This window comes from Piliocolobus tephrosceles, chromosome 19 (genome assembly GCF_002776525.5).
Source record: "Piliocolobus tephrosceles isolate RC106 chromosome 19, ASM277652v3, whole genome shotgun sequence".
NCBI lineage: Eukaryota > Metazoa > Chordata > Mammalia > Primates > Cercopithecidae > Piliocolobus > Piliocolobus tephrosceles.
Genome location: NC_045452.1, coordinates 12,655,122 through 12,669,886, shown reverse-complemented (window position 1 = coordinate 12,669,886; position 14,765 = coordinate 12,655,122). Strand labels below are relative to the sequence as shown.

Below are 14,765 nucleotides of genomic sequence, written 5' to 3'. Positions count from 1 at the left end.
ACACACACACACACACACACACACACACACACACACACACACACACATTAGGAAAGATGGACTAACTACAACCCAAGTAGAGAAAATATGAACAAGGCCTGCTGGACAGTTACACAACCTTGCACTCAACAACTGTGGCAAATGCATTCTCTTCAATCACATGGAACGTGTGCAAAAACTGCCCATATACTGGGCCATAAAGCAAATTTCAAAGGACTGAAATTATGCCAAGTATATTGTCTGACTCCAAGGCAATTATGCTAGAAAAAAATGACTAGAAAAATCCTCATATAGGCTGGGCATGGTCACTCATGCCTGCAATCCCAACACTTTGGGAGGCCAGGATGGGCAGACCAATTGAGGTCAGGGGTTCAAGACCAGTCTGCCCAACATGACAAAACCCCATCTCTACTAAAAATACAATAAAATTAGCTGGATGTGGTGATATGCCCTGAAATCCCAGCTACTCAGGAGGCTAAGGCCAGAGAGTTGATTGAACCCAGGAGGCAGAGGTTGCGGTGAGCGGACATCAGGCCACTTCACTCCAACCTTGGCCACAAAGTGAGACCCGTTTTTTGTTTGTTTATTTGTTTTTTTGAGACGGAGTCTCGAACTGTCACCCAGGCTGGAATGCAATGGTGTGATCTCAGCTCACCGCAACCTCCGCCTCCCGGGGTTCAAGCAATTCTCCCGCCTCAGCCTCCTGAGTAGATTACCTGGGGTTACAGGTGCCTGCCACCATGCCCGGCTAATTTTTAGTAGAAATGGGGTTTCACTCTATTGGCCAGGCTGGTCTCGAACTTCTGACCTCGTGATCCATGGGCCTCAGCCTCCCAAAGCGCTGGGATTACAGGCGTCAGACACCAGGCCCGGTGGAGACCCTGTCTTTAAACAATTAAAAAAAAAAGGCCAGGCACTGCAGCCTGGGCAATAAAAGTGAAACTGTTGGCCAGGCGCGGTGGCTCAGCCTGTAATCCCAGCACTTTGGGAGGCTGAGGCGGGCGGATCACGAGGTCAGGAGATCGAGATCATCCTGGCTAACACGGTGAAACCCTGTCTCTACTAAAAATACAAAAAACTAGCTGGGCGAGGTGGCGGGCGCCTGTAGTCCCAGCTACTTGGAGGCTGAGGCAGGAGAATGGCTTAAACCCAGGAGGCGGAGCTTGCAGTGAGCGGAGATCATGCCACTGCACTCCAGCCTGGGTGACAAAGCGAGACGCCATCTCAAAACAAAACAAAAAAAGAGTGAAACTGTCTCAAAGAAGAAGAAGAAGAAGAAAAAAAAAAACATAATAGAAAAGAAGAAAAGCCAGGAAATACTAAGCTAGACAATTCCCAGATAAGTCTTATGTGTCAAAACGGCGGCAGGTTGGCCATGTGAGCATGGAAGTGTGGGGAGCAGAAAGCAGTTGTTTGCAGCCACTGGGTCCCACCGGGTGGGCTCACTGGGGTGGGCCCAAGGCCAGAGGGAGTCCTGGAGGCCAGGAGCTGCAGGGTGGGGAGACACTGCCAGGCAGGGGAGGGCGGCCTTGCAGGTGTGGTCCCGCTCACACCTCCTCCACCGCCACTGCCACTGCCACAGGGAGAACGCGGAGAACATGTACTACTTCTCAGAGCTAGCCCTGACCCTCAACGAGCACGAGGAGGGCGTAGCGCCCACCGACAGCCGCCTGCGGCCCGACCAGCGACTGATGGAGAAGGGCTGCTGGGACGAGGCCAATACTGAGAAGCAGCGGCTGGAAGAGAAGCAGCGCCTGTCGCGGCGCCGGCGGCTGGAGGCCTGCGGGCCCAGCAGCAGCTGCAGCTCGGAGGAAGGTGAGGCCGGACGGGAAGGGCGCCCCGCACGGGAGGAAAGGGGTGCCCGGGTGGGGGTCCCGCGGGGACAGATTCCGGGGGAGCATGCCACCTGCCGACCCACCAGCCCACTGTGCCTGCCCAGCAGAGAAGGAGGCGGATGCCTACACGCCACTGTGGTTTGAGAAGAGGCTGGACCCGCTGACCGGGGAGATGGCCTGTGTGTACAAGGGCGGCTACTGGGAGGCCAAGGAGAAGCAAGACTGGCACATGTGCCCCAACATCTTCTGAGCGCCACCCTTGCAGCAAATACAGGCGCCTGCACAGCCCGGCCCACCTGTTCATTAATGCACTCAATTTAGTACTGAATGGTCTTTCTCCCAGCCCATTCCCAGCCCTTCCTGTTTCCCTTTTTTTTTTTTTTTTTTTTTTCCCACACTTTCTTGGGACTCCCACCTTGGAAGGAGGAAGGGCTGACCTGGGTTCTCTTCAGCCCCCAGGTGCGCCGGGTCATCCGTGCCCCTTCATTATGGACCTGGGCCCTACTGGAACCCCTGCCCCAGTTACCACAACTCAGGCCGGCTGGCCCGGGCCACGGGCTGCGCAAATCACCAGCCCCCAACCCAGGGAGGAACTGGCCCCTCCTAGGGAGCCTCTTCGACTTTTTTTAGAAAAATGATCTCCATTTCTTTCCAGCCATGATGTTTAGTAAATATTTTTAGTACCGCAGTTAGCAGACAGCTTTCCAAGTGTGCTTTCTTGCCACAAAAGTGTCCTGGCAAGAGCCCCTTATTTTTAAGACATCAGGAAGCCAGACCCCTTTGAGTTGGGATAATTTTGTAGCTCAATGTATCAAGTCCTCGGTGGTATCTGAGCTGCCCACACCCCCACCTGCCAGGGCCCCACAGAGCCCAAAACAGAAGGGGGCTGCCCCAGCCCAGCAGAGCAGAGAGTTTCTGGAGCTCCCACCCACAGATGCGGGAGGGGGTACTGATGGCATCCCCCATGTGGATTTGAGGGCAGCAGGCCCTGGCCTCACCCTAGCCAGCCCAGGTGGCTCCCTAGCCCCAAGAGGCCAGGAAGGGCTGGAAGGCAGGGCCTGCAGGTGCTCCCCGTCCTGAGACCCAGGCCCCAAATCAGCAATAATGAACAAACCCTTGGCCCAGCCTGGGCTGGTGACCCAGGCACTAGAGACCTTGCATCCCTCCTCATCCTAGGAGGCCCCTGGGGGTGCCCCATCTCAGTGCCCCCGAACTCTTTATTTGCCTAATTTATATACAGAGAGATATATAAATATATATAAAATAGCTATTTTGCTTAAATTTCTACAGTATGTAAAAGTGAAAAAATGATGAAGACGGGCGCACCTGTCTGAGTTTGGCCCTCATGTCAGCTGTGCCCTTCCCTCTCCTCATGCCCCCTTCCAGCGGCTTCTGCCAACCATGGGGGACTGGACCACCATGGTCACAGACCCAGCCCCTCAGAATCCCACACTCCAATCCTTTCCATTTCAGTTTAGTACTAAAAGTTCATCACAGGGTTTTTCTTTCTACTCCAGGACTGGTTTTGTTTTTATATATATATAAAAAAAAAAAAAAGTGAAAACACCAATGTGTGAAATGCCTTACGATGCCCACTAGAGAGGCAGGGCGGGGTAGGGCAGGACGGCCCCACTGGGGCTCCCACAGAGCTGTGGAATGTACTTCTCCTCAACACTGTTTTGTTAGCAAGCACCTTTTAACCAGTAATAAAAAACCTTGGCTTTGGAGTTTTCCACTGCCCTGTCCCTCAGTCTCTTTGTGTCTGGGTGGAGGGGGCTAACGTAGAAGGACAGGTGACAGCCTACAAGGTGGCATGGGGATAGAGCATGGGGGGATAGAGCATGGGGGCATAGAGCATGGGGGGATAGAGCATGGGGTGAAACAGCAGGGGGGTCAGGGGAGGAGAGGAGGTAGGAGACCCAGGAAACTGCCCAAAGGGCTGGGGAGAGAGTTGCAGCTCTGTCAAAGGCTGCCCGGATGTTGTCACAGGGCTGACCTGGACCCAGCTCTGCCCTTTGGAAGGGCAGTGTTTTAGCCAGGTGGAGACCACCAGCATCCCCCTCCCGTGTTTCAGTTCCTGGAGCTGTCTAATGGGAGGCCTTCAGGGGGAAGGCCAGCCCTGGTGAGTTCCGTGTCACTTGACAGCAGCAGCCTGGGTTGCACTTCCAGCAGGGCACCCCAGGGTCATCAGGGCCAGTGCTCTCACCATGTGCCTCCACAGCCCAGCCCTGTGGGATCTGGGGCTGGCCCTGTACAGCTCCTTCCCTGGCTAGCCTTCCCCATCTGTGGGCGGTGGCCACTAGCAGGGGGTCCCGGCTGAGGAGCTGGTGGGGCAGGTCTCACTGGAGTAGAAGTGAGATGGAACCTCAGGATGCACCTGACACAGAAGGCAAGGGAGGGGACAAAGGCCAGTCTACTGAGGCAAAGAGAGGGCTCTGAAGAGCTTGAACAGGAAGTGACATCAGGGCAATGTTTTAGAAAGACTACTCTGACCAGCAGGACACAAGATCAACCTACACTCAGTGGTCCCACATACCCCAGCCATCGCTGAGTAGAAAATATAATAGAAAAAAAGATCTACAACATAGGCCATCTGACAAAAATACACAAAACCTGTAAAAGACCTTTATGGATATGACAAAGAGGACCTTAGTTAAGAGGGGAAATACATCTTCATAGATAGGTTCACATTTAGTTATGTTAGTCCCAAACCTACAAATTCAACATGATCCTATCAAAATCCTACCAATAGTTCAAAAGCTTGACAAGTTGATTGTGAAATTTACATGAGAAAGTAATTGTAAAAAAAAAAAAAAAAAAAAAAAAAGCGAAAAGGGGCCAGGTGCAGTGGCTCACACCTGTAATCCCAGCACTTTAGGAGGCAGATCACTTGAGGCCAGGAGTTTGAGACCAGCCTGGCCAACATGGCAAAACCCCATCTCTACTAAAAATACAAAAATTAGCCGGGGGTGGTGGTACACACCTGTAATCCCAGCTAGTTGGGAGGCTGAGGCAGAGAATTGCTTGAACCTGAGAGGCAGAGGCTGCAGTGAGCCGAGATCGTGCCACTGTACTCCAGCAAAAACTCAGGGGACGATGAGGGGACCATGTGGGCTTGACCTGCAGATGCCCAAACAAGCCAGAAGCCTACTGAGGACACACAGCTTCCTTTTTCTCCACTGCGCTCTGATCACCACCTGGCTGCCATGTAGTGTATTTGTTGATGGTCTGCCTCCCTACCCCAGTGGACTGTGAGCTTCATGAGAAAAGGAATCTGGTCTTATACATTGTAGCATCCCACTGCCTGGCACATGGTAAGTGCTCAGTGAATAGCTGTCCAAAGAATCAACACCAGGCCAGGAAGACCAGCTAAAGCAAACACTCAGTGGGACAACACCTGAGCAGTGGGGGTGTGACTGCAGTACCACGTTGGAAGGAGACTCACAAATGGAACTGGGGAAGAGCCAAGCCCAGGGACCCAGGAAACTCCTGCCTCCCCTAAACTCTGGACTCCAAATTGCTGCTCCTGACAGACTGGGGGGTAGGAGTCAGATTCTGTAAGTGGGGAAGAGAAGGCTTGAGGTTCCCTCATCTCCAGGGACATGGCTCAGCATGAGGGGAACTGGGAGGAGAGGACAATGGAGAGATACATTTCAAAGTGGAACACAGAACAGGACCAGAGACAAACTCAATGCTATTTAACTTAATGTTTTTATGAAGCTAGCCAGCATGCATAACTTCAGCAACAAAGCCTGATAAAGACAGTGTGAAAATAAAGGGAATATATAGTTCAGTCTCATGGAAGAAAAGAATTTGCATAAATCCAAACAAGAGAATAGCAAATAGAATCTAGCCACATAGAAAAGACTGAATCCCAGGTTGGTAAGGCCATGCCCAAATTAGGTTTACTGCAGAAATGCAAGAATGGCTGAATGTTGTGAAGCTTTCCATGGTAAATAATTCATTACATCAGCCAAAGGACTTCTCCTTCTGGCCATATGGTAAACTAGGTTCCTGGAAAATATTCCTTTGTGGAAAACTAGGCAGGCTGGATAAAATTTCTTAAATGTTGGCCAGGCGCGGTGGCTCAAGCCTGTAATCTCAGCACTTTGGGAGGCCAAGACGGGCAGATCACGAGGTCAGGAGATCGAGACCATCCTGGCAAACACGGTGAAACCCCATCTCTACTAAAAAAAATACAAAAAACTAGCCGGGCGAGGTGGCGGGCGCCTGTAGTCGCAGCTACTCTGGAGGCTGAGGCAGCAGAATGGCATAAACCTAGGAGGCGGAGCTTGCAGTGAGCTGAGATCCGGCCACTGCACTCCAGCCTGGGCCACAGAGTGAGACTTGGTCTCAAAAAAAAAAAAAAAAAAAAGATTTTTTTAAATGTTAAATGCATCCATCAACTGGAAACAATGAGGAATACTCAAGTCAAAAACTAAGTGGGTATGAAAACATGGAGAGGTAAGAAAAGGTCTGAAATATTTTATGTTGCAATTATTTACAACGCCTAATGAACTTAACTGTAAGTTTTCACTGCCTCAAAAGAGCCTCCAAAGGTAGGGCATATAATAAGAGATTTGGGGCCCCCAAGGGCTATACCTTCAATGTAATGGTGAATCCAAAATAAAATACAAGAAAAATCACTTGTCTTAAAGGTTGGTCCTGAGCAGAGAAAAACAAAATCCCCCTAAGAATTTGTAATCAGGAGTGGACCCTCAGTTAGTTTTGTAGCCCAAATACACACTACCTGAATGGCCCAATGAAACCTCTGACAGAGAACGTAACATGATCCCAAGCTGGCAATGTTCCCAGTCACTTGGGGGAAGCAAACAAGTCCTCTCTGGAAGATACCTCCTTCATTCTAGGCCTTAGAGAACCTCAGATATGAAATTGCAGGGAAAATGAGCAGCTCACAGTATAAAATCTTCAAACACACAAAGAAACAAGCACCCACGAGAAAGGGCAACCAGAAATAACAGATATCAGAACCAGAGAGCAAATTATTCCACATAGTGAAATTATCAGATACAGAAGAGAAAATAAGCACGTTTAATATATTTCTAGAAACAGGCAGCTTGAAAACAAGTGAAGAATAAATATTCAAAAATACTAAACAAATTTCAAGAAAACATTTTAAAATCACTAAAACTAATCCAGTGAATAGTTTTACAACAGATTACACAGCTGAAGAGAGTATTAGTGACGCAGAAGTGAGATCTGAAGAAATTTGGAATACAATAGAGACATAAAGAGGTGAAAAATATCTAAGGGAAGTTAAGACATGAAAGATAAGATCCCATATATGTCTGATCTATTTCAAAAGGAGAAAATAATTTTTTATGGAACAGAAGCAATCTTTGAAGAGTCATGGCTAAAAGTTTTTCAATAAATCATAAAAAACACCAATATATAAACTTAAGCTCAACAAATCCTAATCATGGTAAATGAAATCCACAGCTAAATACAATATAGTAAAACTGCAAGATTTACTAAGACAACAAAACCTTACAAGCAGATTTTTTTTTAATTACCTTCAAAGAGCATCAATTAGGCTGGGTTCAGTGGCTCACACCTGTCATACCAGCATTTTGGGAGGCTGAGGCAGAAGGATTGCTTGAGACCAGCAGTTGGAGACCATCATGGGAAAATAGAAGAGACCCCATCTCTACAAAAAATAAAAACTAAATTAGGCATAGTGGCATGTGTCTGTAGTCCTAGCGACCCAGGAGACTAAGGCTGGAGGATTGCTTGAGCCCAAGAATTTGAGGCTGCAATGAGCTATGACCACACCACTGCACTCCAGCCTGAGCAACAGAGTGAGATCCTGAAAATTCGTCTCCAAAGGAAGGCCAATTAGACTGAGAACAGATTAGACTGAGCGTTAGCCTCCAAAGGAAGTCAGAAGACAATTAAGTATTACCTCCAAAATAGAGAAGAAAATGTTAGTATTCTCCTCAGTTAAAATATCTTTTCCACAGGCCACATGTGGTGGTTTATGCCTATAATCCCAACACTTGGGGAGGCCAAGGCGGAATGATCACTTGAGGTCAGGAATTTGAGACCAGCCTGGGCAATACAGCGAGACTCCATCTCTACAAAAATAAAATAATTAACCAGGCATGGTAGCATGTACCTGTAGTCCCAGCTACTTGGGAGGCTGAGGAGGGAGGATAACTTGAGCCTAGAAGTTCAAGACTGCAGTGAGCTACACAATCATCCTGTCTCTGTCTCTCTGTCCCTCTCTCTCTCTCTCTATATATATATATGTGTGTGTGTGTGTGTGTGTGTGTGTATAACTAAATTTAACATACTAAACAGTATATTAAAATATTTTTTAAAAATATATATGTAGTGTCATGTGGAGTGACACTATGATGAGTTAAGATTATATCAAACTTATCAGGTAATCACAGAAGGAAGAGCAATACTAAATTACTTCCAAAGCAGTAGAAGAAACACATTGAATGCAGGGAGGAAAAGCTCAGTAAATCTAAAGAAGGCAAGAGAGGAGAGGAAAAAAGAATGTAGAATAAAAATCACAAATAAGAGAATTCATCAATAATACCTAAGTAATTACATAAAATTAAGTAATCTAAATGCTTCAAGGAAAAAAATATGGACTAAAAATAAAATCCAGCTATATGCTATTTACAAGAATACACCTAAAACATAAATATATAAACTAAACAGACTTAAAGGCAAAAAATATTACTAGACGTCAACTACTAGAATTTTTGAAGTCACTTTGTAGTGATAGAAGGTAAAACTCATAAATTTCTAAAACTCTTATGCACCTAATGACATCTCAAAATGTATAAAGTAAAATGGATAAAGAGAAAGATAAATCCTCTATGATAATGGAAGATTGTAATGTATTTCTCCCAGTAAGAGAGCTCAGACAACAAATTATGTTAATTACTACATAATTAACACACTTGATGTCATGGACACATACAGGAATTACATGTGACTGCAGAATACATATTTTTGAAATGCACACAGAACTTTTATGAATATTAACCACATATTTGATCCAGTCATAAAGCCTCAGCAAATTTCAAAGGACTGATATACAGACCACATTCTCAGACTTGCATGAAGACAGTTCAAAATCAATGACAAAAACAAAACTGGGAGAAAAAACAGACTAGAACATTAAGAAACATATTTGAAATAACTCATAGGTCAATGAAGAAAACAACAGAAATCCAAAAATACAATTAAACAAAAATACTACATATCAAAATGTACAGAATACAGGTAAAGCAGTACCTTGAGGAAAATTTACAGCATTTAAGGCTCATGTAAAAGACTAAAAGATTTTTAAACATCCAATTTGAGTCAGAAAATGAACATTAGAATAAACTCAAGAAAAGGACAAGAATGAAAATAAAGATTAGATATTCATTAAATAGGAAAATAATAAAAAGAATGAAGAAAGCTGAGGTTGGGCCGGGCACGGTGGCTCATGCCTGTAATCACAGCACTTTGGGAGGCCAAGGCGGGCAGATCACGGGGTCAGGAGATCAAGACCATCCTGGCTAACACGGTGAAACCCCATCTCTACTAAAAATACAAAAAAAAATTAGCCGGGCATGGTGGTGGGCGCCTATAGTCCCAGTTACTCGGGAGGCTGAGGCAGGAGAATGGGGTGAACCCGGGAGGCTGAGCTTGCAGTGAGCCAAGATTGCACCACTACACTCCAGCCTGGGCGACAGAGCAAGACTCCGTCTCAAAAAAAAAAAAAAAAAAGAAGAAGACTTATAAAGACTTACAACCATTTCTTTTTAAAAATCAGTTAAAAGTAGTCCTAACAGGCCGGGTACAGTGACTCATTCCTGTAATCCCAGCACTTTGGGAGGCCGAGGTGGGTGGATCACAAGGTCAAGAGATTGAGACTATCCTGGCCAACATGTTGAAAACCCACCTCTACTAAAAATATAAAAATTAGCTAGGTGTGGTGGCACACACCTGTAGTCTCAGCTACTCAGGAGGCGGAGGCAGGAGAATCACTTGAACCCGAGAGGCTAAGGTTGCAGTGAGCCGTGATCCACTGCACTCCAGCCTGGTGACAGAGCGAGACTCCGTCTCAAAAATAGTCCTAACATATACACACAAAATTCTACACAGATGACCAAGGAATAATTCCAGTCTTACAGAAACTTTCTCAGAGTAGAGGGAAAGAGAGAATACTCCCAAAATAATTTCTTGAAGCTAACATAACCTGCTCACAAAAACCTGACAAACAGTATGAGAATGGACAGTTACAAACTAATGTCACTTGTAATGGTACAATTCAAAATAAAATATTAATAAATCTAGCAATATAGAAAAATAATCATTATTATTCCCAAAATGCAAGGTTTATGCTGAGAAAAACTAAACAATATAATTCACCACATTAACAAATTAAAGGAGAATGCTACATAGTTATACTAATATGCAGAAAACACTTCAGATAAAATTCAGCACACATCCATGATATTTAAAAGGAAAAAAAAAAAAAAGCCGGGCACAGTGGCTCTTGCCTGTAATCCCAGCACTTTGGGAGGCTGAAGCAGGCAGATCACTTGAGGTCAGGAGATCAAGACCAGCCTGGCCAACATGGTGAAACCCCATCTCTACTAAAAATACAAAAATTAACTGGGCATGGTGGTGGGCACCTGTAATCCCAGCTATTCGAGAGGCTGAGGCAGGAGAATCACTTGAACCTAGGAGGTGGAGGTTGCAGTAAGCCAAGATGGCACCACTGCATTCCAGCCTGGGCAACAGAGTGAGACTCTGTCTCAAAAAAATAAAAATAAATAAATAAAAGGTTTAGCAACAGGAATGGAAGAAAATTTCCATAATCTGATGTCTACACACATACACACACGCACTTTTCCTGCGAGACAGGGAGCAAAAAGAGATGCCCACTTTCCCTCTTTATATTCAACATTGTACTCAGAGCGAATGCAATAAGGCAAGAAAAATATTTATATAAAGTATGAGAATTGGTAAAATTGCCACTGTTCACTGATGATATGACCTAAAAAATCCAAAAGAATTCTGCAGATAACAGTCAATGGATATATAAAAATCAATTACATTTTTATATACTAGCAACAAACTATCAGAGAATGTAACTTAAAATTGTCATTCATCTACAGTAGCATTACAAATCATCAGGTTCCAAAGATGTATCTAACAAAACATATATGAGACCTCTAAAGGGAAAACTGTAATACTTTTTTTGAGAGATACTAAAGAAAGCTCTAGATTGAGAATTATACCATATTCATGGTTGGGAAGACTTTCAAAGTTGGGAAGACTTATACATTCTTCTCAGTTGAGGACAGATAAAATCAATTCCAGTGGAACCCCTACAGGTTTTCTCATGGAGCTTGATGATTATAAAATGTACACGAAAATGCTAAGACCTAACAGTAGTCAAGACACTATCAAAGTGGAAAAGTAGCCAGTAGCTCATGCCTGTAATCCCAGCACTTTGGGAGGCCAAGGCAGGTGGATAGCCTGAAGTCAGGAGTTCAAGACCAGTCTGGTCAACATGGTGAAACCCCATCTTTATTAAAAATACAAAAAAATAGCCAGGTGTGGTGGTGCATGCCTGTGATCCCAGCTACTTGGGAGGCTGAGGCAGGGGAATCCCTTGAACCGGGGAGGTGGAGGTTGTAGTGAGCTGAGATCGCGCCACTGCATTCCAGCCTGGGTGACAGAGTGAGACTCAGTCTAAAAAAAAAAGTAGGAGGACTGGCTCTACTAGCTATCAAAACAATGTAAAACTATAAATAAATTAGTATTGGTATAGAGAAAGAGACAATAGACAAATACAACCAAATTAAAAGTTTAGAAACAGATTAATACATAAATGAACATTTGATATATAACAGAGGTAGCACTGTAGATCAACAGTGAAAGAAAAGACTACTCAATGAAGGGTGGTGAGGCAACCAGGTATACATATGGATAGGAGGAGAGAAAAGGAAGGGAGGGAATGAAGAAGGAAAGGAGGAGGGAAGGAGAAAAACTGGACCTCTACATCACACTATACATGAAAGTCAATTCTGGGTATATAAAGATCTAGGCCAAGCAAGGTGGCTCATGCCTACAATCCCAGCACTTTGGGAGACTAAGATGGGTGGATCACTTTAGGCCAGGAGTTTGAGACCAGCCTGGCCAATATGGCAAAATCCTATCTCTATTAAAAATACAAAAAATGAGCTGGATGTGGTGGCACATGCCTGTAATCCCAGCTACTCAGGAGGCTGAGGCAGGAGAATCACTTACACCCAGGAGGCAGAGGTTGCACTGAGCCAAGATCGTGCCACTGTACTCCAGCCTGGGCAACAGAATAAGACTCTATCTCAAAAAATAATTTCAAAAAAAAAAAAATCTAGGACGGGCACGGTGGCTCAAGCCTGTAATCCCAGCACTTTGGGAGGCCGAGATGGGTGGATCATGAGGTCAGGAGATCGAGACCATCCTGGCTAACATGGTAAAACCCCGTCTCTACTGTATAAAGAATACAAAAAACTAGCCAGGCAAGGTGGCGGGCCCCTGTAGTCCCAGCTACTCGGGAGGCTGAGGCAGGAGAATGGCGTGAACCCAGGAGGCAGAGCTTGCAGTGAGCTGAGATCGCGCCACTGCACACCAGCCTGGGCAACAGAGTGAGACTCCATCTCAAAAAAAAAAAAAAATCTATACAGATGGTCCTCAACTTACAGTAAGGTTATGTTCCAATAAACCCATAAATCAAAAATATCATAAGTTAAAAATGCATTTCATACTCATACTGAATATCATAGCTTAGCCTAGCCTACCTTAAATGAGCTCAGAACACTGACCTTAGCCTACAGTTGAGTAAAATCATCTAACACATAGCCTGTTTTTATAATAGAGTGTTGAATATTGAACACTGTACATTATAGAGTATCAAATGTTTACTCTTGTGGCTGACAGCTGCAGCTTGCGGCCACTGCCCGGCACCACAATATCTTACAGAATATTGCTAGCCTGGAGAAATATGAAAATTCAAAATTCAAAGTGCAGCTTCTACTGAATGGTTATTGCTTTCACAACATCATAAAGTCAAAAAAAATCATAAGTCAAACCATCATTAAGGTAGGGACCATCTGTATATGAAAGACAAAACTATAAAGGCTTTAGAAGGTAATACAAAACATCTTCATGACCTCAGGGTAGAGAAGTGTTTCTTATTTTTGTTTTGTTTTTTGAGATGGAGTTTTGCTCCTGTCTCCCAGGCTGGAGTGCAATGGTGCAATCTTGGCTCACCGCAACCTCTACCTCCCAGGTTCAAGCAGTTCTTCTGCCTCAGCCTCCTGAGTAGCTGGATTAGAGGCACCCACTATCACGCCCGGCTAATTTTTGTATTTTTAGTGAGGATGGGGTTTCACCATGTTGGCCAGGCTGGTCTCAAACTCTTGACCTCAGGTGATCCACCCACCTCGGCCTCCCAAAGTGCTGGGATTACAGGCGTGAGCCACCACGCCCGGCCAAGAAGTATTTCTTAAACAAATTGTAATAAAACTATAAATAAAAGACTGATAAATTATAATTCTACATTTTTAATTAAGGACTCCTAGTCCTCAAAAAGACTGTAAAAAGAGGATAAAAAAGAAGGCATACCAGAGAACAGGAGAAGAGATCTGCAACACAGATAACTTATAAAGAACTTGTCTCCAGAATATACAAAATTCAAATCAGAAAATGATAAAATAGAAAAATGGGCCCAAATCTTGAGCAAAGGCTTCATCACAGAAACCTAAATGGTCAATAAGGCCAGGCACAATGGCTCACACCTGTAATCCCAGCACTTTGGGAGGCTGAGGCAAGTGGATCGCTTGTGTCCAGGAGTTAAAGACCAGCCAGGGCAACAGAGCGAAACCCTGTCTCTACTAAAAATGCAAATATTAGCCAGACATTGTGGCACATGAGCCAGGGTGACATAGCAAAACCCTGTCTCTACTAAAAATACAAAAATTAGCCAGGCATTGTGGCACATGCCTGTAGTCCTAACTACTTGGGAGACTGAGGCAAGAGGACTCCTTGAGCCCAGGAGGTGGAGGTTGCAGTGTGCTGTGATAATGCCACTGCACTCCAGCCTGGGCGACAGAGCAAGACCCTGTCTCAAAAATAAATAAAAATAAATAAATGGTCAACACATATAAGAAAAGGTGCTCAACCACATTTTAGAAATCGGAAAAATCTAAATTAAACCACACTGAGATACCACTATATCCCCATCGGGCTGGCAAAACATTTCAAGTCGAGCAATATCAAACACAGGCAACAAAGTGGAGAAACAAAGCAACTATCGAGTGCCAATGGGTGTGAAAATTAACACAACCAATTCTGGCATTACCTAGTAAAGTTGAAATGGGCATGAACTATGATTCTGCAATTCTACTCCAAGGATTATATCCTAGGGCAGGGGTCTCCAACCCTCAGGCCACAGACCAGTACCAGTCCATGGCCTCTTAGGAACCGGACCACACAGCAGGTGAGCTGTGGGCAAGCAGGCAAGGCTTCATCTGTATTTACAGCCGCTACCCATTACCCATTACTGCCTGAGCTCTGCCTCCTGTCAGGTCAGCGGCGGCATTAGATTCTCACAGGAGCAAGAACCCTATGTAAACTGCACATGCGAGGGATCTAGGTTGCGTGTTCCTGATGAGAATCGAATGCCTGATGATCTGTCACTGTCTCCCATCACCCACAGATGAGACCATCTAGCTCCAGGAAAACAAGTTTGGGCTCCCACTGATTCTACATTATGGTGAGTTGTATAATTATTTCATTATAAATTACAATGTAATAATAACAGAAATAAAGTTCACAATAAATGTAATGTGTTTGAATCATCCCAAAAACCATCCCCCACCCCAGTCCATGGAAAAACTGTCTTCC

The 14,765-nt window shown here is 44.9% G+C and overlaps 1 protein-coding gene across 2 annotated transcripts in view; it reads left to right on the top strand.

The window, feature by feature from the left end:
* The window catches only part of OSBP2 (oxysterol binding protein 2), a 227,221-nt gene extending 223,651 nt beyond the window's left edge, over positions 1–3,570 (top strand). For both annotated transcript variants that reach the window (XM_023185479.2, XM_023185480.1), the window contains 2 exons: positions 1,583–1,815; positions 1,943–3,570. In XM_023185479.2, coding sequence (XP_023041247.1) covers positions 1,583–1,815; positions 1,943–2,085 — 376 coding nt within the window. In that variant the 3' untranslated portion in view covers positions 2,086–3,570. The remainder of the gene's footprint in view (positions 1–1,582; positions 1,816–1,942) is intronic.
* Positions 3,571–14,765: the final 11,195 nt, after the last annotated feature.